Here is a 21,384-nt window from a genome sequence, read left to right as displayed (position 1 = left end):
ATGCGGACGTTGTATCGGTCTGTCGTGGTGAAGAAGGAGCTGAGCCAAAAGGCGAAGCTCTCAATTTACCGGTCGATCTACGTCCCAACCCTCACCTATGGTCACGAGCTATGGGTCGTGACCGAAAGAACGAGATCCCGGATACAAGCGGCTGAAATGAGTTTTCTTCGCAGGGTGTCCGGGCTCTCCCTTAGAGATAAGGTTAGAAGCTCGGTCATCCGGGAGGGGCTCAGAGTCGAGCCGCTTCTCCTCCACATCGAGAGGAGCCAGATGAGGTGGCTTGGGCATCTGATTCGGATGCCTCCTGAGCGCCTCCCCGGTGAGGTGTTCCGGTCATGTCCCACCGGGAGGAGACCCAGAGGAAGACCCAGGACACGCTGGAGAGACTATGTCACCCAGCTGGCCTGGGAACGCCTCGGGATCCCCCGGGGAGAGCTGGAAGAAGTAGCTAGGGAGAGGGAAGTCTGGGCTTCCCTGCTAAAGCTGTTGCCCCCGCGACCCGGCCCCGGATAAGCGGTAGATGATGGATGGATGGATGGATGGGTATTACCATTTATCATTTAGAGTAATGATTGAACACTATGCAATTGAACTGTATGCATAGTTATTTTTTATCCTTTTACCTATTAAGTTATCGCAGCTTGACCCAACTTCCCACGATTGACCCGATCACGCGCGTTAAAGCATCCACACACAGATACAAAGACAGACGCAAACGCACGCACGCACCCAACTATGCACTCGCGCACATATGCGCTCACGCTACGATGAGCAACAGCCGGAACATGAACGAAAGCTAAAGAAACAAACACAAAAACCTTTTTTCCCCCACCCATTTCCCCCTCACCCCTTGCGGTCAACTTGGGACCAGTCTGCTTGCTCCTGGTTGATTGCGATCAACGTATTGGGGCCCCCTGTCATCTGAATGGTTGCTCTCTATGTCAATCAAGTAACAGGATTGACGATAGGCTGACGTAGAACGTTCTGTGTTTTTAGCGCCTTTTTTGAATGGCAGCACCACTGCCGAGGCTTGTCGTATGAAAGACCGGGAGCCGCATTGAACCGGCCAAAGAGCCGCATGCGGCTCGCGAGCCGCAGGTTGGCCACCCCTGAACTAGTGTATTAGAGTAGCTCAGGACACACGGAGAACCAATTTAATGTAATTTTCAGTCAGAGTACTGATTTTGTAAAACGTCTTTTTTGTCTTGTAAGCATGTAACAAAGAAATAATCGTCCATCAAGTGCATTGGAAAAATAATAAACAAAACTATAAGAAACAGTGCTATGTAAAAACTAAGCACGAGAGGGGCACTCTTATGTTGTATTCTATGTAATGCGGATGCCAATGGCAGAAGATAAAAGCAGAATAACATCCTTAATGTACAGTACATTATTGCTATTTGAAATGAGTGTTCAAAGTTGTGAAGGCTCTGTGGAAAAATTGTTTCTGAATCTGGATGAACGGGTTCTGGTAGACATGCATCGCCTTCCCGAGGGAAATGGCTGAAAATGTCTGTGACCGGGATGTGAGGACTCCTGAATAATTCTGCTCTGCTGAGGGAGTGAAATGAGACAATATTTTGCAATCAGGGCACAGAGCAGAAAATGATCTTTTTTCTGTCGAGCAGATGCAGCGACTTCTTCCTTTCCTCAGTGTGGCCTGCATACCATGCTGTCATACACCATGTAAAAATGCTCTCTTTATTGGAGCGGTAAAATGCCACTGCCAACGTCTCGTTCAGGTTCTTTCTTTTCATAAGTCTTTGCGAGTCCAGTCACTGCCGTGTCTTTCTGATGATGGCCGTGGTTTTAATTGACAGGATTTACCTCATATTGGCTAGGAAGAGTGTATAGACCTTCATAATGTCCCCAAATCCACAAGTTTTTAAGGTCTCGAAACATGGATGAACATGATTTTTTTTTTAAATAAATGGCTCATTAGCACCCCCTAGAAAAGTATAACAAAGCAGTCCCGGTTGTAGGTTTCACCGAGAGCAGGGGTCTCAAACTCAGTTTACCGAGGGGCTGCAAAAAAATGCATTTAGTAAAAACAGAAAAAATCTTTTATTTCTATATATATTATATATATATATATATACAGTATATACGTGTGTAAAGGGCAGAGGAAATCCGTTGTAGTGGTTGTAGCGGTCCCAAGTGATGGAAAGATCAGAAAAAAGGAACACGTTGTCCATGGTCCACACCTACTGGCTAAAGAAACTCACAGCACTCCATGAGCGCCGAGCAGCACAAATGAACCAGCTGCTGAGGGATGGGACTCACCCAGGATGGCTAACCGAAGGGCGAACGATCCTGATTATGAAGGATCCCTCAAAGGGTGCAGTCCCATCCAACTATCGGCCAATAACCTGTCCCTCCAAAACATTGAAGCTCATGTCAGGCATCATTGCGGCTAAGATAAGTGGACACATGGATCAGTACATGAGCGAAGCACAGAAGGGCATTGGTAGAGATACCAGAGGAGCCAAACATCAGCTCCTGGTTGACAGAACAGTCGCACAAGACTGCAGGTCCCGACGTACCAACCTGTGCACAGTCTGGATTGATTACAAGAAAAGCCTATGACTCGATGCCACATCATTGGATCACTGAATGCTTGGAGTTGTATAAGGTGAACAGGAGCCTAAGAGCCTTCGTTGCGAACTCGATGAAGATGTGGAAAACCACACTTGAAGCCAATGGCAAGCCACTTACCCAAGTGTCCATCAAATGTGGCATATACCAAGGTGATGCACTCTCCCCACTGCTGTTCTGCATAGGACTGAACCCCCTAAGCCAGTCATGTCCAACGTCCGGCCTGCAGTCGAATTTCATCCGGCCCTCGGCCTCTATCATAAAATCAGTGCCGTCTGGCCCGCAGGTTGGGCGCAATGGGACACGTGTTGCACGGAGTGAGGTCTCGTAGACTGGTGAGTGATGTTTCATAGAGTGCTGCTTCCCTTAGTGGCTAGATGAGTAATAGCATTCATTAAATGAGTAATAGCATTTAGACAGTAGAGAGCAGTAGCACTCTACGAGACATCACTCACGAGTCTACGAGACATCACTCCGTGCACATATTAACCTCCCAGTTTACTAAAATGGCGACAATCAACAGAAAAAGGAAAGTTGACTGCGAGGGATGACTATTCAAGGATGGATGGAAATTGGACTATTTCTTCACTGAAATACGCAACAACTGTGTCTGCCTCATTTGCCAAGAGACAGTGGCTGTTTTTAAAGATTATAATGTCAAGCGACATTACCAAACAAGACACGCTGACATGTACGACATGATTACAGGCAAGGAACCCACAGAGAAATTGAAGCAGTTTGAAGCTTGTTTAATCTCACAGCAGATTTTCAAGAGCTCGAGAGTCAAATGAGAGAACGCCACAGCGGCGAGTCAAACGAGAACAGCGGCGAGTTATGCGGTAGTAACGCTGATCACAAAACGTTCCAAACCTTTCAACGAAGGTGAATTTATCAAAGACTGCATGATGACGATGGTGAAGAAAATATGCCCTGAGAAGCAGCAAGAGTTTGCCAAAGTCTGCCTGGCACGTGACACTGTGGCACGCAAGATTGAAGAACTCTTAGCGCACATCAAACGACAATTGGGAGACAGAGGAAAAGAGTTTGATTTTTTTTCACTGGAGTTCCACTTGCAGCTGCAGCTCATTGAGTTGCAGTGTGATGCTGAGAGCCACAGTCGTCACCAGCAACTTTCTCTTGCCAACTTTTACCGACAGCTGAATAAGGACAGGTTCCGAGAGATTCGAGCGTTTGCTAAGAAAATGCTGAGCTTGTTTGGGTCAACGTATTTGTGTGAGAGGACATTCTCGGTCATGAACGTAAATAAAAGCTGTGTGAGGACACGGCTAACGGACAATCACCTGCGAGACATTTTGCGCATCAATACCACTGCTTTTGAGCCAGACCTGCCCTTTGTGCTTCAATCCAGATCTCAATATCACCCGTCACATGAAGACAAGTCATTTGTCAGCTGGCAATAAGTCTAAATAAATGTTTGTTAAGATCTACATCAGTCCTAAGTTTCATTCCAGAGTAAAATTTTAAAAGTTCAATCAACATTTATATTGACTGATATGTCATATTTCAAATGATCCATGCAGTTGTGAATATGTGTATTGCTTGTTCATTTCCCTGTTTTTCGAGTCAAAGGTTTTGTGAGTATTGAAAAGTCATGGTCATGTTTCAAATGTTGCAATTTGCACTCAGGAGACTTCTGTTTAAGAAAAAGTCAAGTGAATATTCAGTTGCATGTGATATATACCTGTTTCAAAAGAACCAAATGAAATTCTTAAGATTGGTGAAATTAAAAAAAAGACTGGCATACTAAAATTTGTTTAACAATATTGTTGTTCAATGTAAAGAATGTCAGCCAAGGTCAGCCCCCCAACATTTTACCACATAAAATCTGGTGCCCTTGGCAAAAAGTTTGGACACCCCTGCCCTAAGCCAAGTGATCACCAAGACAGGCTGTGGATACCGCCTCAGAAATGGAGCTACAATCAGTCACCTCCTCTACATGGATGACATAAAGCTGTATGCTAAGAGCGAAAGGGACATAGACTCCCTGATCCACACGACCAGGATCTACAGCAGCGACATCGGGATGTCATTCGGGCTTGAGAAATGTAGTCGGATGGTGATTAAGAGAGGAAAGGTAGTCCGCACTGAAGGGGTCTCACTCCCTGAAGGAACAATAGCAGACATTGAGGACAGCTACAAGTACCACGGTATACCACAAGCCAATGGAAACCTTGAACTGGCAACAAGGGAAAGCGGCTACGACCAAATACCTCCAGCGAGTGAGGCAAGTCCTAAGAAGCCACCTCAATGGCAAGAATAAGACCCTGGCAATAAACACCTGTGCCCTGCCAGTGATCAGATACCCTGCAGGAATAATAAGGTGGCCAAAGGAAGAGATTCAGAACACGGACATTAAGACCCGAAAGCTCCTAACCATGCATGGAGGGTTCCATCCCAAATCCAGCACCCTGAGACTGTATGCAAGCCGAAAGGAAGGAGGCCGGGGACTAGTGAGTGTAAGAGCCACTGTCCAGAATGAAACATCCAAGCTCCATGAATACATCAAGGAGAAGGCTCCAACGGATTACGTACTCAGAGAACGTCTCAGACAATGGGGAACAGAAGATGAGGCCCTGGAAGTGGGACCATCATGGGAGGACAAGCCCCTACACGGGATGTGCCCCCAGATCATATGAAGTGGCCGATCTCAAGAAGTCCTATCAGTGGCTAGAGAGGGCTGGCCTGAAGGACGGCACAGAGGCACTCATCCTGGCTGCTCAGGAGCAGGCCCTGAGCACCAGAGCCATTGAGGCCCAGATATACCAGACCAGACAAGACCCAAGGTGTAGGTTGTGCAAAGAGGCACCTGAGACGATCCAACACATAACTGCAGGGTGTAAGATGCTGGCAGGGAAAAAGCCTACATGGAACGCCATAACCAGGTGGCTGGCATAGTCTACCGAAACATCTTTATGGAGTATGGACTGGAAAGCCCTAGGTCAAAATAGGAAACACCTTCGCAGGTGGTGGAGAATGACAGAGCGAAGATCCTGTGGGACTTCCAGATCCAGACTGACAAGATGGTAATGGTGAATCAACCAGATATCGTGATCATAGATAAAGGGCAGAGGAAAGCCGTTGTAGTGGATGTAGCAGTCCCAAGTAATGGAAACATCAGAAAGAAGGAACACGAGAAACTCGAGAAATCCCAAGGGCTCAGAGAGGAGCTGGAGAGAGCCTGGAAGGTAAAGGTGACAGTCGTGCCTGTGGCCGGCAAAACAGACATGGGCGTGGACTTCTGCAGCGCGCTTGTTGTTTTGTTTCTGGTGTATTTATACGATGTACGTAACATCCGCTTGTGACGTGTGCCGCGTTAATCTCGCGAGAAAATTTTTTATCCCGTTAAAATTCATTTAAATTAATGCCAATAAAAACGCACTAAACTGACAGCTCTACATTACACGCACACATACACACTAAGGGTGTGGAAAAGAATCGATATTAATCGATGCATCAATGCGCACGTGCGCGACGTGAGTACATCGGCTCATTCTCTGGGTATGACGCGATTGACGGGTGAAATCTAGATTCATCACGATGCATTGGTGGGTATCGGTAAAATCCGATTCAAGCGCCGTTTAGTTCATGTTAAACGTCACCTATCTAGAAAAAAATCGGCTCTTATTTTGGGGGTCCCCTTTTCTTATCCTGACCTGGTTTGCCAAGAGTTTCTCCGGTGTCCAACGAGGAACTGGACGGTGAGGCCGAAGAGGGGGCGGGAAACTTGTCGGTGATGTGGTGCCATCGTTTTAAGTGGTCTGCATATTTGTGGTGCTGCCGTTGTATGGCTTCGTAGTGCGACATACTTTGCAAATTACGGAACTTTTATCAAGCTTTCCGTCTTTCTTTTCGAAGCCGTAGTATTTCCAAACATAAGATCTGAATGTTGCGGAAGCATTAAATAGGGTAGTTTCCTCGCTGCTGCTTGCGCGAACTCCATAATGTTTCGGTAGTTGTGTACTGCACTGTCTGTGACTCACGGCTTCCGTCCGTCTTCAACACAAAATAATGATGGTGCATTCAATGCGCCTAGGAAAGGGCAGATAGGTGACGTTTAACATGAACTAAACGGCGCTTGAATCGGATTTTACCGATACCCAGCAATGCATCGTGATGAATCTAGATTTCACCCGCCAATCGCGTCATACCCAGAGAATGAGCCGATGCAGTCGCGTCGCGCACGTGCGCATCGATACATCGATTAATATCGATTCTTTTCCACACCCTTAACACACACACGCATTGCTATTAGGGCGTCAGAGTGAATCTCTTGAAAGACCCTGTGTTGACCCTAGCATATGAATTCCAGCTGTTAAATGTTAACTAGAATATCTCGCATCACGTTCAGGCCAAAATTAGAATCCTAAACAATGATTGCATCTTTTAGCGCTGGAAATAGTCATTCCTTTTCATGGCGGGAGCCACATGCTGAACTAGCGATACGTCACACATGAGTTGCCATGACGACCACTGCGCCTACTACTTCATCTCCTTACATTTCTTCAACTTTCTTCTCGCGGTTGGCTTTAGGTGCATTTACTACTACCTTCTTTATCATGTTTAGCATTCTAAAGGAGGTGGCCGTCGACGAATATGCATGATGACTACTCAATTTTTTTCCCCCGACCACTCCATTACCCCCCCACTCCCCCCATTATTTGTCAGTTGGCAAATACTTTTGATGAATTACTTCCACCTTCTTTAGCATGCTAAAAAGGTGGCCACGGGGCTGCCCTTGGCCACCGTTTTTGCACCGGAAGTATTTGCCAACTGACAACCACCAGGCACAGATTCTTCTCTCATGATTGTTAGTTAATTACAGTATTGTGTGAATGCTGTGGCCTTTACATTTATTATGCACGGAGTTCATCTGCGCTAAGCTCTGTGCAAATGTTCATTTGTTAAAATAAAAAATAAATGAAAATTAAAAACAATGTTTGCCATCACATCGTATGCCTGAAAAGGATCATTAAAAAACAGTCTTTGATATGAAATTATACTGAATGAATATTGAATCATATATAAATCATGCTGGTAAAACCCTTGAACACTTTTAGTCTTGTTCGTGGACATTGCAGAGATAAGAGGAAATGTTTAAAGTTGGAACGAACTTAAACGGTCAAAAAATGACGAATTTAGAGGGCGGACCCCCCGGCCCCCTCCCCAATAAATATTAATTAATAAAGCATATACCATTAAAATATGTGAAAACATTATTAAATGCAACTGAATAATATGAGATAAAAAATAAATCCATCCATGTCAAATGGCAACGGTGGAATGGATCATTGATAGGCACTGTTTAATGTGAACTTATACTGAATGGCTATTGAATTTTAGTTCATCATTGTGGTCAAACCCTTTAGCATTTAGCTCCTTGTTCATGGATATAATAATGTACCATCGGAGAATTCACACAATAATGACAAATAATTAGAATTACATGTGAATTCTAAAAGCATTTATAGAATTAAGTACCGTATCGGAATAATGTGTGATGGTCTCAGCCTTCACACCAATAATGTATGGGAATAACAAGTTGTGGTTGTAGAGTAGAATGTGAAGGTCTCAGCTTTCATACAATTATAAAGTTGATGGTGTAGAGCAGGGGTGCCCAATACGACGATTGCGATCGACCGGTCGCTCGTGGGCTTGCTTGTCCCACGTCAATCACGAGGGATGTAGAGGGGGAAAAGAAACTAAACAAAAATATTTGTGTGTCTGTGTGCATGTCCATCCATCTTCTACCACTTATCCGGGCCCGGGTCGCGGGGGCAACAGTTTTAGCTGGGAAGCCCAGACTTCCCTCTCCCTAGCTACTTCTTCCAGCTCTCCCCGGGGGATCCCGAGGCGTTCTCAGGCCAGCTGGGTGACATAGTCTCTCCAGTGTGTCCTGGGTCTTCCTCGGGGTCTCCTCCCGGTGGGACATGCCCGGAACACCTCACCGGGGAGGCATTCAGGAGGCATCCGAATCAGATGCCCAAGCCACCTCATCTGGCTCCTCTCGATGTGGAGGAGAAGCGGCTCGACTCTGAGCCCCGGATGACCGAGCTTCTCACCTTATCTCTAAGGGAGAGCCCGGACACCTTGCGGAGAAAACTCATTTCGGCCGCTTGGCCGGGATTAAACGTGCATGTGATTAAACGAATTTGTACCTTTAATTTGACTTGAAGCTCGGAGTCAAGCAAAGCTTCCATTGACCACAGTGTTAATCTTACCACGTTCTCTTGACATTTTTTCAAAGTTAATCTATTTTTAACATGTCCAAATTCTGTCATTTGTTAATCTTTATTAATTAAAAAAAACAACTAATAATACTTCAATGGAAATATGATCACGTTCCTCAAACCCATGACATTCTAATAAGCCCTTTGTGGAACCAATATCTTGAATCGTAACGCATTTTTTATGGTGTGCGTTCTCAGTTTAAAACCACTGTAAGAGGCAGGTGCACTTCGCTAGAGTGGCCTTCGGGGGCGGCGCTAGACTTTTATCCTCAAGATGGCAAGCTGGCGCACAGGATGGCCAAGGCTATTTCAAAAATTTAATTGAAAGATTTCTACTTATAACTTGCATCTTTTTTGACTGATTCTAATGGTTCCAGATTTAAGATGTTCAGCTCATTAACATTTATTAGTTTTTTTAAAAAAGGATATTCCTTCATCAAGATTTAATCGTTATTTAATATTTGAAAATTATTAATTCATAATCATTCAGTACTTGCAAATTATTTAAATGTGTTATATGTTCATTGCGACTTTTTGCTACACATCTTTAGCTAACGCATTATAAGGCTTAACAATGGCTAAGCCTTAATCATGAGTTAATTATTAAATATTTGCAAATTATTTATTATAAATTAATTCTTCGATAATAATTATTAATTTATCATGACTTCATACATTCTTAGATTTATGACTTAATCTTTTTCTAATGTATTTACAAATTATTAAATCATTTGTAAATTATTCTTTCAGTATTAACGAATTATGAAAATAACAATTTCCTAATTGTTCATTTGGACTTCATCGTTAACCAATGCATGACAAATGGTCAGCTGGCAATCGGTGTTATAAAGTGTTACCACCATTTTCAACACGCAAGATTGGTGAATAGTTTGCAAAACAAAACCCACATGTGTGGACTGGCCAGCTGGACAGATCAGTGAAAAAAACTGTAAAATTTACCAAATTGTGACATAGGAGGTTTTGGCCGGACGGCAGCAATATACAAATCGCACCTGAGTAAGTGTAAGACCAGCCAAACAATTAAAAAATACTCATTGTCACTTATTGTCGCAAAAATTTGGTCATTTAATTGAAAAAAAAAAGTAATTAATTAATCAGAGAAAAACAAGTGTGCTTGAAGAACTGACGACAGACAAGACACAAGAGGAGATTGGGCTTTGAACTGTGGCACTGCAAAAAGCGAAACAAAACTCAATGCGAAAATCAAATGGCAGAACAGATATGAAAGACACAAGTATAAATGACAATCAAAATACAATAGACTATAACAAAACTCAAAGACAGCCCAGGTCACGTGAGAAAACAGTCACAGAAAACACAACCAAACACCAACAAAACAAAAGCTTACTGCAGGCTCATGAGACAGTGATTCAAATTATGTTTACATATGATCTTCTTCTTTCAGGTACCAGAGAAATGTCTCAGTCACTCCCCAAACAGAAGAAAAAGGCCCAGCAGTATAAAGGTCAAAAGAAAAGTAAGTAATTTATCTTCAATAAAGTTTTATAAAGGCCAAAAGAAAAGTAAGTAATTTTTCTGCAATAAAGTTTTTAAATGTTTTACTTCACTGCTGAGCATTTTTCTTCTGGTTTGTACTTTGTAATATGAGTTTAATAATTTATTTTTTAGTGTGATAATTGTGTAGTTTCAGCGCACCAGCAATGATCACATTTACACGACGACTCTACAAACTCAGAGCCTGTCCTCCATTTCTGAGGTCGCTACAACCAATTTCTAATCTTATCAGGACAAATTCACTCTTTACACAGTTCAGACCACATGATCATCATGTGGGGTGAGTTTATGAATCAAAAATTACCTGGCATTTGTTATCCATGGTTGGGAAGGGGCAAAAACGCTTCCTGATTTCTGTGTTCCTCCCATATTTATCACACACAAGGATTTCAGTTCATCAAAGCAATTTTAATACCACACAGAGACAACCCAAGGAAATACAAAAGGCAGTTTCATCCATCCATCCATCCATTTTCTAATCCGCCCATCCTCACGAGGGTTGCGGGCGTTCTAGAGCCTATCCCTCCTGTCTTTGGGCAGTTGGCGGAGTTTTCCCTCGGAACTGGTCGCCAGCCAATCGCAGGTCAGACGGAGACGAGCAACCATTCAGGCTCACACTCACACTCACACCTAAGAACAATTTAGTGTTCCGTTATCCTGCTACTCATGTTTTTGGAATTTGGGAGGAAACCAGAATACCTGGAGAAAACACACACAGGCACATGAAGAACATGCAAACTCCATACATGAAGACCAGAGCCGGAATCAAACACTGCTACCGCCAATTAGTCAACCACCGAACCGCCAATTTCTAAATGCCAGTTTAATTTATTAAGGCACAAAAAGAATCCAAAACTACCTGTCCCTTTGTGAAAAAGTCAACCCCGCCACCCCCACTAAGTAACTGGTTTTGTGAAAGCTGAGTTCAAGTTCACAGGCAGCACGACATTGATTGAATCAAGAAATCACATAAATAGAATCTGTCAGACAAAGTGAAGTAGGCTTCACGATCTCAAGAAGCAAAAACGCATCATGCCACGATATGAAGAAATTCAAGAAGAAATTAGTTATTGAAATCTAATAATAGTAATAATAATAATACATTTATACACGGACACTTTACAAGCAAGAGCAAACAATAAAACCACAATAAAATTATAAATAAAAAGAGAAATTTAAGTGGAATAAGCAAGTCTAAATAAGTGGGTTTTGTGCTGAGTTTTGAATGTGGGAAGAGAATCAATGTTACGAATATTGGATGGAAGTGAGTTCCAGAGTTTGGGGACAGAGCAGCTGAAGGCTCTGCACCCCATTGTGCTGAGACGGGTAGATGGTATAGAGAGGTGGAGGGAGGATGAAGACCTGAGTGAGCGAGAATGAATGGAAATCTGAAGATCTGATAGATAGGGGGGAAAAGTTATGGATGGCTTTGAATGTATAAAGAAGTATTTTGAAATTGATTCTATGTTTAACAGGGAGCCAGTGGAGCTGTCGGAGGATGGGGGTGATATGATGGAAGGAGGGGGTTCTCGTAAACCGGGCAGCTGAATTCTGAACAAGTTGAAGTTTATGGAGAAATTTGAGATGGACGCCGAAAAGAAGTGAATTGCAGTAGTCGATGCGGGAGGTGACGAGACAGTAGTGTGAGGAATGAGAGAGGGACGGAGACGGTTGATGTTACGGTGGTGGAAATATGCGGACCGAGTAATGTTATTGATGTGGGAGTGGAAAGATAGTGAGCTGTCAAGGATGACACCCAGGCTCTTCACCTGAGGGGAAGGAGATACAGTGGAGTTATCACTTGTGAGGAAAAAATTGTCGACTTTGCATAGGGTGGATTTGGTACAGACGAGGAGAAGTTTTGTTCTATTGGTCTGGAAAAGGTTACAAAGCCATTTCCAATCGTCTGGGACTTCAGTAAACCACTGTCAGAGCAATTATATTATACAGAAATGGATCAAACTGGGAACAGTGGCAGACAATTCTACGGAGTGGTCGACCAGCTAAAATTACTACAAGAATGCGACAGATACTCATTCAAGAGGTTGCAAAAGAACTTAGAACAGCATCCAAAGAACTCCAGACCTCGCTTGCCTCAGTTTAGGTCAGTGTTCATGACTACCATAAGAAAGACGCTGGCCAAAAATGGCATCGATAGGGGAGTTCTTAGGCAAAAACCACTGCTGTCCAAAAAGAAAGCAAAGATTAGTCTCACATTTGCCAAAAGACATCTTGATGATCCTCAAGAGTTTTGAAAAAACATTCTGTGGATTGGTGAGTCCAAAATCTAACTTTTTGGAAGATGTGCAGCCCATTACGTCTGGGGTAAAAAATGGCATAGCATTTGATGAAAATAACATGATGTCAACAGTGAAGCATGATGGTAGCAGTGTGATGCCCTGTGGCTGCTTTACTACCTCAGGACCAGGACAACTTGCTGTGATCAATGGGACAATGAATTCTGCTGTCTACCAGAAAATCCTGAAAGAGAACATCCGACAATCAGTTTACACCCTCATGCAGCAGGATGATCTGACACACACCAGCTAATCCACCTCTGAATGGATCAAATAAAAAATAAAATTAAAAATAAAGTTTGGGAGTGGCCAAGTCAAAGTCTGGATTCGAATCCAATTGAGATGCTGTGGTGTGACCTTCAATTGGCAGTTCATGCTGGAAAACCCTCCAATATGGTGGAGTTGAAGCAATTCTGCAAAGAAGGGTGGACCAAAATTTCTCCACAGCGATGTGAAAGGCTCATCACCAATTACCAACGCTTAAATTCAGTTGTTGCTGCCAAAGGTGGTACAGCCAGTGAGCTCAGCGGGCAATTGCTTTTTCACATCAGGATAGGTAGGTTTGGAATTTTTTTGTGCCTTAACAAATTAAATTGGCATTTAGAAACTGCATTTTGTGTTTCCTTGGGTTGTCTCTGTGTGATAACTGAATTTGGTTTGATCAACTGAAATCTTTGTGTTCGACAAATAAGCAAAGAACAGAGAAATCAGGAAAGGGGGAAATACTTTTTCATGGCACTGTATGTGTGCTTGTGTGCCTGCGCCTACACAGACAGGTTGAAGCTTCTGTTTCAGGTGAGTAAGATGTTATTTAGTTAGTTTTCATATTGATAAAAATTTACACTGCATTACTATGCTGTAGTGTTGAGGTCTGTGGTTCTTTAGGTCATGTATTGGAAGATAAAGGTAACTTTTTGGGGGGATTGTGGGGAAATATCCTCAAATACGTGAAATGCTCTTCTTTCACGCTACACATCAGCCTCTTTCATATCGATGCTTGCCGGTACAAGTGTTTGGAAGGGAGACTATAGACAGTCATCTATGAATCTGCAACGGTGTTTTAAGTTTAGTAATATGCTCTTTAGTGTGAACATAGCCATAGTCATGTCGGTTTTTTTTTTGTTTTGTTTAGTTTTTTTCAGGTAGGGGCGGAGGGGATATTGTGAAGTTGAGGTATTTTTAGAGGTGGATTACATTACAAAATTCCCAATGAAGGCTCAGGTCCAAAATGATGTTGTTGCATTGCAGAACGCTATTAATACATGAGTATAAAACACCTCAGTGATGGCAACTGCTGACCGCCGTTAACTATCTGTCATACAGGTCACATGTTCCATAGGTAAAGGTGACCTGCTTTTTGTTCCTATTTAAAAAAAAAAAAAAAAAAACCAATTGTGGACCTGAGACTGATAACTAATGTCCAGACTTGTGTACATTAATATAAAATATCACACACACACACAAATATTCTACCACCACCATCCCACCCTCTGCCCCCACTACCAAACCAGCTGACAACCCCCCCCCCCCCCTTTCTCAATACACTCGCCACAACCTTCATGGTTGACTTCAAGCCCATGATCGACAGATTGGGTACTATGAGTCATCTGCTTATCGGACTTGTTTCTGGCAACTTGATTCTACATGCCCAGAAGTTGTGTCTTTCTAAATTTGAGTGTTTATAACTTAGCCTCCTTTAATATGGAAAATGACTCACCAAACATGTTACAGGGAAATGATCTGCGTGTGTGACGGTAGCTGACCACAGTTTTGCTTGATTTTTAGAGAGGAAGATTCCGGTTGGACGGCGGCCCTTCTCTCAGACAGTCAGGAGGAGAAGCTTTTCAGGGGATGAAGAGCAGAGTCCACCCTTTTACCATGTTGAGGGGCCAACCCAGCTCCAACACCGAACTCACCTCCACCAAACCCATAAATCAGGTAGCTAACATGACACTACCCATAAATCAGGTAGCTAACATGACACTACTCACTTCAATGGGTACCTTGTTTTTTAACATAAATAGTCATCTACTTTGTGTATCTCGGCCATTACCAGTTTATTTTGAGCTGAATCACACAAATAAATATCTTAATGGTTCATAGGGTGCGGAATACTGGAAAAGCATGCTATCTGGGTGTGCGATATTGATATTGCGTTAACATGTTCCGAAATGACAGATTTATGATCTAATAATAATAACAATAATACATTTCATTTATAAGCGCCTTTCAAGACACTCAAATTAACCTTTTGAGGGACAGCGGTGACTACAGTGGACTGCTTATTTTATCAGGTTCCATGGTGCAACGAAAGGGTGAAAGAAATGTTTTTTGATGCAACAAATTAAGTAGGCTCAATGGATTTTTGAGAATTGATTAATATCGATTTTTTTTTTAGGCATTTACTGTTAGTGATGCCCCTCATAAAGAATGAACGGAGAACGTGCCTGGTATGTTCATGTAACATATTAAGAGTTATTCAGATAACTATAGCAGAAAGAACACATTAACAAATAATTTATCAAACCATTAGTGCCACTCCAAATCACCTAATCAAATGAAATCTTCATCCTCTGTGTCACTTTTAAACAACTCCGCCAACTCTGGACGTAGAAAATGCGTCACCTCCTCTTCTTCTTCGCTGATGTCAGAGTCAACGTCAGTTGCAGTTCCAATGATTCCAGCCTTTCATAATCAGAATTGTCTTTATTGGCCAAGTATGTAGAACACACAAGGAATTTGTCTCAGGTCGTACATTTACACTAGTGTCATCATAAACAAGGACATGACAGTAAGCATGGAAGGACATTTCGTAATGTAAGGGTACTGTTGTGCGTTGGTACCACCCAATGACAGCTGTGAGACAATGTGCAAAGTATCAACTCAACTGGACAGCCATCGCTGTATACAAAGTGCTGTACATTGAGCAAATATCATATATACAACAATACAACAACAAATTAATAACGACAGTAGAAAGCACCAAACAGTAAGACTAAGATCAAATCTGAGTCATGCCATGTCAACTGCATTAGAATACAAATGATTTTTGAGACGAGTTTTAAAAGATGGGGAGCGAGGGGGGCTTGCCGAATGTTCAGTGGGAGGTCATTCTAAAGAGAGGGACCAGCAACAGAAAAATTGCTCGATCGCCTCCGAGCCTCCGCTTAGTTCTTGTTACTTCTAATAATGTCTGGTCCGCAGATCGGAGGTGTGTAGGGGCGGATGAGCTCAGAGAGGTGCGCATGGATCGGTAGCGCTTCCCTGAGGGGAATAGCTGGAAAAGGTGGTGGGTAGGGTGTGGGGGATCCAGTGGGATTTTCCGTGCCCTTGTCTTGGTTCTTGCAGTGTGCAAGTCCTCAAGAGTGGGTAGGGTGGTGCCAATGATTTTTTCCGCCGTACTAACTGTCCGTTGCAGTCGGATTTTGTACTCTTTTTGTGGCGGCCCCAAACCAAACCGTGATGAAAGAACACAGGTTTGATTCGATGAATGCTGTGTAAAAATGTCGTAGCACCTCCTGTGGCAGCCCATGCCTCCTCAGCAGCCTCAGGGAGTACATCCTCTGCTGGGCCTTTTTCAAGATGGAGTTGATGTTGACCTCCCACTTCATGTCCTGGGAGACTGTGATTCCCAGGAACTTGAAGGTCTCAACGGTTGACACAGGGCAGTTGGATAGTGTTGAGGGTATTATAATTCGTCTTGAGCGTGTTCAGCTCCAGGTTGTGTTGGCTGCACCAGTGGGCCAGCTGTTCCACTTGTCGGTACGCAGACTCGTCGCCGTCTTTGATGAAACCGATGACCGTGGTGTCGTCTGCGAACTTTGAGTTTGACAGCTGGGCTTGTTGAGGTGAAATCGTTCTTGTAGAGGGAGAAGAGCAGTGGAGAGAGGACGCATCCCTGTGGGGCTCCAGTGCTCATGGTGCATGTTGATGATGATGTCCTTCCCAGCCTCGCCTGTTGTGTCCGTCTCGTCAGGAAGCTGAGGATCCACTGGCAGATCGTAGGGGACACACCGAGCTGGAGAAGTTCGGGGGTGAGGAGTTCCGGGATGATGGTGTTGAACGCAGAGCTGAACTCCACAAACAGGATCCTTGCATAGGTGCATATGCTGTCCGGGTGATCGAGGATGTTGACTGCATCCTCCCCAGACCTGTTTGCCTGGTAGGCAAACTGCAGAGGGTCGAGCAGGGGTCTGGTGATGTTCTTTAGGTGGTTCAGCACAAGGCATTCAAAGGACTTCAGTTTAGGACGTCAGAGCGACAGGCCTATAGTCGTTCAGTCCCGATGTTGCTGGTTTCTTGGGAACTGGGATGATGGTAGACTGTTTGAAGCAAGATGGGACCTCACACAGCTCCTGGCATCTGTTGAAGATTTTTATGAAGACTGGAGCGAGCTGGTCAGCGCAGACTTTCAGGCAGGAGGGGGACACTTTGTCGGGCCCCGCAGATTTCTTGATCTTCTGCTGCTTGAAGAGCCGTCAAACATCCTGTTCATGTATCTGTAAGGCAGAGAATGAGGGCAGGTGCGTGGATAGAGTAGTTTCTGGTAGAGGTGGGCCACCAGCCCCTTATTGCTCACTGCTTGGGGAGATGGTGCCCTGTAGTTTGACGGGATGGTCCACAATTTCTTTCTGGTGTTCGATTACCGTTTTTGGCTGCATATTTCACTACTTGCAGTTTGCATCTTTTCTGTGCCATTTTTGTTCAGCCCTTCTCCGTTGTTTTTATTCAGTACCGGTATTATTATTTTAAGTTACTACCACCAATGTTGAAATCATCAACACAGGCCTCGAGCGCCCTGTTGCGGTTTAATGTGAAAACGACATGAAATGATACAATAATGTGTTATTAATTTCACATAAATTGCTCCAGAGTATAAATTGACCCACCGGCCAAGCTATGAAAAAAACTACAACTTATACTGTGGAAAATACGGTACTATTGTACATGGAAGCCAAAGACTCCTGGTGTCACCATCTTTGAGTTGATTTTTTTTTTTTGATATATTGCAGACTCACTCCTACGAATGAAGGAGGAGATGATGGAGGCGGATGAGTTCAACTTTTCCCAGGGCACCTCGGATCAGGAGAGTAATGGCTCAGGAACATTCTACATTAAACAGGAACCTTAAGGTCTGGGGTTCAAACCAGGACTCATGGGAGAAGGATTGTGCAAGAAGTCTGGAGAATCGGTGTGAGTTCAGATTACACCTACAGGCACATATTTCGAAACGGAGAAGTAAGGTAATGAAGAGAACATGGTCAGTTCCTTGCCTGTTGAAAAAAAAAATGGGTATCCTCCGCAATCATTTCCATAAGTGTGTATAGATTACAGATGTTAGGAGCTCCGTTCTCCTGTCTAAACATTCAACTAAGCTATTTTTTTAATATATGAACAATAAAACAACCTTTCCTACGTACTCCATGTCAGTTTCAGCTGCCCTAGGCCTGCATAAAATGTGATAACTATGTATTGAGGTGGGTAAAATTGGGGGTTTTTTTTCGTTTGTTGGTCGATTTTCTTACACGTTACTTAGCCACTGAACACAGAAATTCTAAATCACCTGACCTAATAGAAGCTAGCACAAAGAAGAACAATGTATTTTCTTTCCCTTTATTATTTACATATGATATACCGGTAGTTGAAATAATACTTGAATTTTTCACATGTTTTTGTCTTAACGTAGTTTTTACATTTGCTATTGATGGCTTGTGGTGAATCCTGAAATGTAAATTCAAGTGATTATAGCGATTAGTAAGTGGAAAACAACATTCAACAAAATGAAAAGTATATGTATTTTGGGTTTTAATGATAATCTAGTCATCCAAAGTACTGAAAATGCTGCGTAAAATTGCTCAAAATCCTGACATATTTCTTCAGTCAATTTTTTTTCTCTCCTAATTCAGCCGTTAATATTTTCCACAGGAAGCCGAAATGGAATGTGTTAAAATCTATTGATTGACACATAATTAGAAACACCCACATTAAAGCTACTTCAGCCAGTATCTTTGTGAGCAACGAAGATTTGGTTGCACTTTTTTGCCGCCATTGAACATGCTCAAAATTTTTTTACAACAAGAAAAAGTGTTGCAGAATGTCCTCAGAACCATTTTGCAACCTTGAACGAACCCGACTAAAAAACAAATAAACACCATTCCTGCATGCGCACACACTTGCAAACCTTCCCCACTCATTGCGATACGGCCTTTTATAGAACATTTTGTGACATTGACTAACAGTGTCACTCACATTTATCATCAGATAGATAAACGCTTGGCATGCTGAGACTCAAACCATTATGCCGAGGTAGAACAGCAAGAGACAAAAGCTTTGAAAAGATTCATGACGTTGGGAATTCAAACACCGCTCATAATTAAAATATAAAAAGCATGTATGCGCCAGTGAATTTTTTAAGGCCATCCATCAATCGGAAGGGACCAGTTGTACTTTGTAGTTAATAATCCCTGCAACGTTAATAGACCGTATATTGACACATCCATATGTATATACAGGACTGCCTTTACCAACTCACAGGCCTCGGGCTAAGCATCAAATATCAGCTTCCCTCCCCAACCTTAACCAAGATGCGAAACTAATTTTTCAACATTGACAAAACAGATCGGAACATATTTATGCTCATCAATTTCTAAGAAATAGAAGAGCCGACAAATTAAAAGGTTGAGGCTATACAGTGGTACCTCTACTTAAGAACGTCTTTTAATACGAAACTTTCAAGTTACGAAACGCCTCAACAGGAAAATATTGCCTCTTGTTACGAAGGAAGTTTCAAGTTACGAAAGGTAAAAATACTGTATCGGATGCTTCTCGCAGCTTACAGTTTCCTGAACGCAGCATACTTATAGCTGCTCTTCCACTGGCTATTACCGAGCATCTTCCTGGCATCCCGTTGGCTAAGAGGGACCTCGACTGTATGTGTCTATGTGTGGAGTTAAATGGATATGTGTCTATGCAGCGTCCTCGTCATTCGCACCTCAGGCCATGAGGCGTTCTGATAGTTTTACATAAATAGGAATCAAACAGAAAAAGTGTTCACCAGTCGGGCGATTGCTCACTATGCTGATGTTTACCTTGGACATTTTCGAAGGATTGTTAAAAGCCGACAAAAGTAAACGTCCTTGGATCAGTTCTTTACAAAACGCCAGGTAAAAAACACTTCTGAGAGAGAACATGAACTAAAGAGGGCAAAATATGAGGATGCGGTTCAAAGTTAAATGACCATCATTTTTATTCTTTGGTTTTTACATTATGCACAACTCTCATTTATTGTGCACTAATCTAATTGTAACATGTATTTGTTACATATTTTGAGGCATTTTTATGCTTTAGAAAACATTTATGTCTGGTGCGGGAGGAGGGGTTGGAATGGATTGGACATTTACATGGAAAACGCGTCTCCGCTTACAAAATGTTCTAGTTAAGAAATTTCTTCCAGAACCAATTAATTTCTGAAGTAGAGAGGTACCGCTGCACTTTTTTATAACCCAAAAGTGCATTTTATTTCGTGTTTTAATCTTCTTTTTTCACTTCAATGAAAAAAAATATTAATTGTATTGCACTGATAAAACAAACTACACTCAACCAAATTAGAACGTATGCGTTCATGTCAAAAGTATTAGTATTTTAGAAAGTCAGAAAATTTTTTACAAAAGCATACAAAAGACACTAGTGCTCCGGAACGTTGGTGTCACGCATCCCACCCTGTGCCAAATGCAAACGTCATTTTGGCAGCGTAGAAAGCTTGTCAATCTAATTTGAGGAAATGCCATGCTTTGATCATGGTAGACAGGATGCCACAACAGCAGCAGGCAACACAAAGGGGCAAGCATTCTACAGGCTACCATTTGAAGAACCAAGGCGTACCGCGGGTTGCTACCCCCTGCGGAGGCAAGAAGAAGGATGCCCTGCGAATCTATTGCGGACCTTCTAGTGCAGTTGTGCCCATTACGTCGATCGCGATCGACCGGTAGGTCACGGACTGGTCCCAAGTCGATCACTAGCGGTGTAGAGGAGAAAAAAAACAACCATTTTGGGGTCTTTGTGCATGTTTGTAAAATATATTTTTTGTTAATGTACACTGCACCCTAATCATCCTATCAGTCTTATTTTCACAAAAAGTATTTAAAAAATAAAATAAAATTAAGCAGATAAATCTTTAACTTACGGTCAAGTCAACAGTATTTATAGAGCACTTTCAAACAGCCATCGCTGCATACAAAGTTGCCGTACATGGAGCAATTTAACATGCACAATAAACAGTAAGACAAATCGGTAATAAAGGCGGTAGAAAGCACGGTAGCGCATGACCTGTGTAACCGAAAGTTGTTGGGCGCGCAGCAGTCTGCATTTGCAGCTTGTGATCAGAGCTGTTGCGCTGTATCCTATATCGTTAACCTTATTCTCATTCAGAGTTTGTTTCTAGTACAATTCACCGAGGCCACGGGCAAAGAATAGGAATCTTGAGGGCTGAGGGAAGCACTTTAAAATGGTACGTGTGTGCTACGATAGTTAACAGGCTGTAAAAGTGTGTTGCATGCCTCCGTGTCACGCTGTTGGTCATCATGGCGTGCGCGTGTCTGTGCCTGTGCGGTAACGGGTTGATCGCAGTTGGTTGATTGAAAAGTCGATCTTCGGCGAAAAAGTTTGGGCACCCCTGTTCAAGTGGGTGCTGCATTTCTCTCGCCCTCTGA

At 42.9% G+C, this 21,384-nt stretch overlaps 1 protein-coding gene across 4 annotated transcripts in view; it reads left to right on the top strand.

Annotated features, from left to right (window-relative positions):
* LOC127594588 (MBT domain-containing protein 1-like) overlaps nucleotides 1-18,543 on the top strand; it is a 73,106-nt gene extending 54,563 nt beyond the window's left edge. Inside the window, exons 15-18 of one of the 4 annotated variants that reach the window (XM_052056444.1) lie at nucleotides 10,270-10,329; nucleotides 10,376-10,387; nucleotides 14,462-14,614; nucleotides 17,689-18,543. In XM_052056444.1, the coding sequence (XP_051912404.1) occupies nucleotides 10,270-10,329; nucleotides 10,376-10,387; nucleotides 14,462-14,614; nucleotides 17,689-17,807 (344 nt within the window). In that variant the 3' untranslated portion in view covers nucleotides 17,808-18,543. Of the gene's footprint in view, nucleotides 1-10,269; nucleotides 10,342-10,375; nucleotides 10,388-14,461; nucleotides 14,615-17,688 lie in introns of all 4 variants that reach the window. The other 3 variants (XM_052056446.1, XM_052056443.1, XM_052056445.1) reach the window with 3 other exon arrangements.
* The last annotated feature ends 2,841 nt before the right edge of the window (nucleotides 18,544-21,384 follow it).

The sequence above is a fragment of the Hippocampus zosterae genome, unplaced genomic scaffold (assembly GCF_025434085.1).
Source record: "Hippocampus zosterae strain Florida unplaced genomic scaffold, ASM2543408v3 HiC_scaffold_22, whole genome shotgun sequence".
NCBI classification, from domain to species: domain Eukaryota; kingdom Metazoa; phylum Chordata; class Actinopteri; order Syngnathiformes; family Syngnathidae; genus Hippocampus; species Hippocampus zosterae.
Note: the sequence above shows the minus strand (reverse complement) of the source record. Positions and strands in the feature narration are given on the sequence as shown.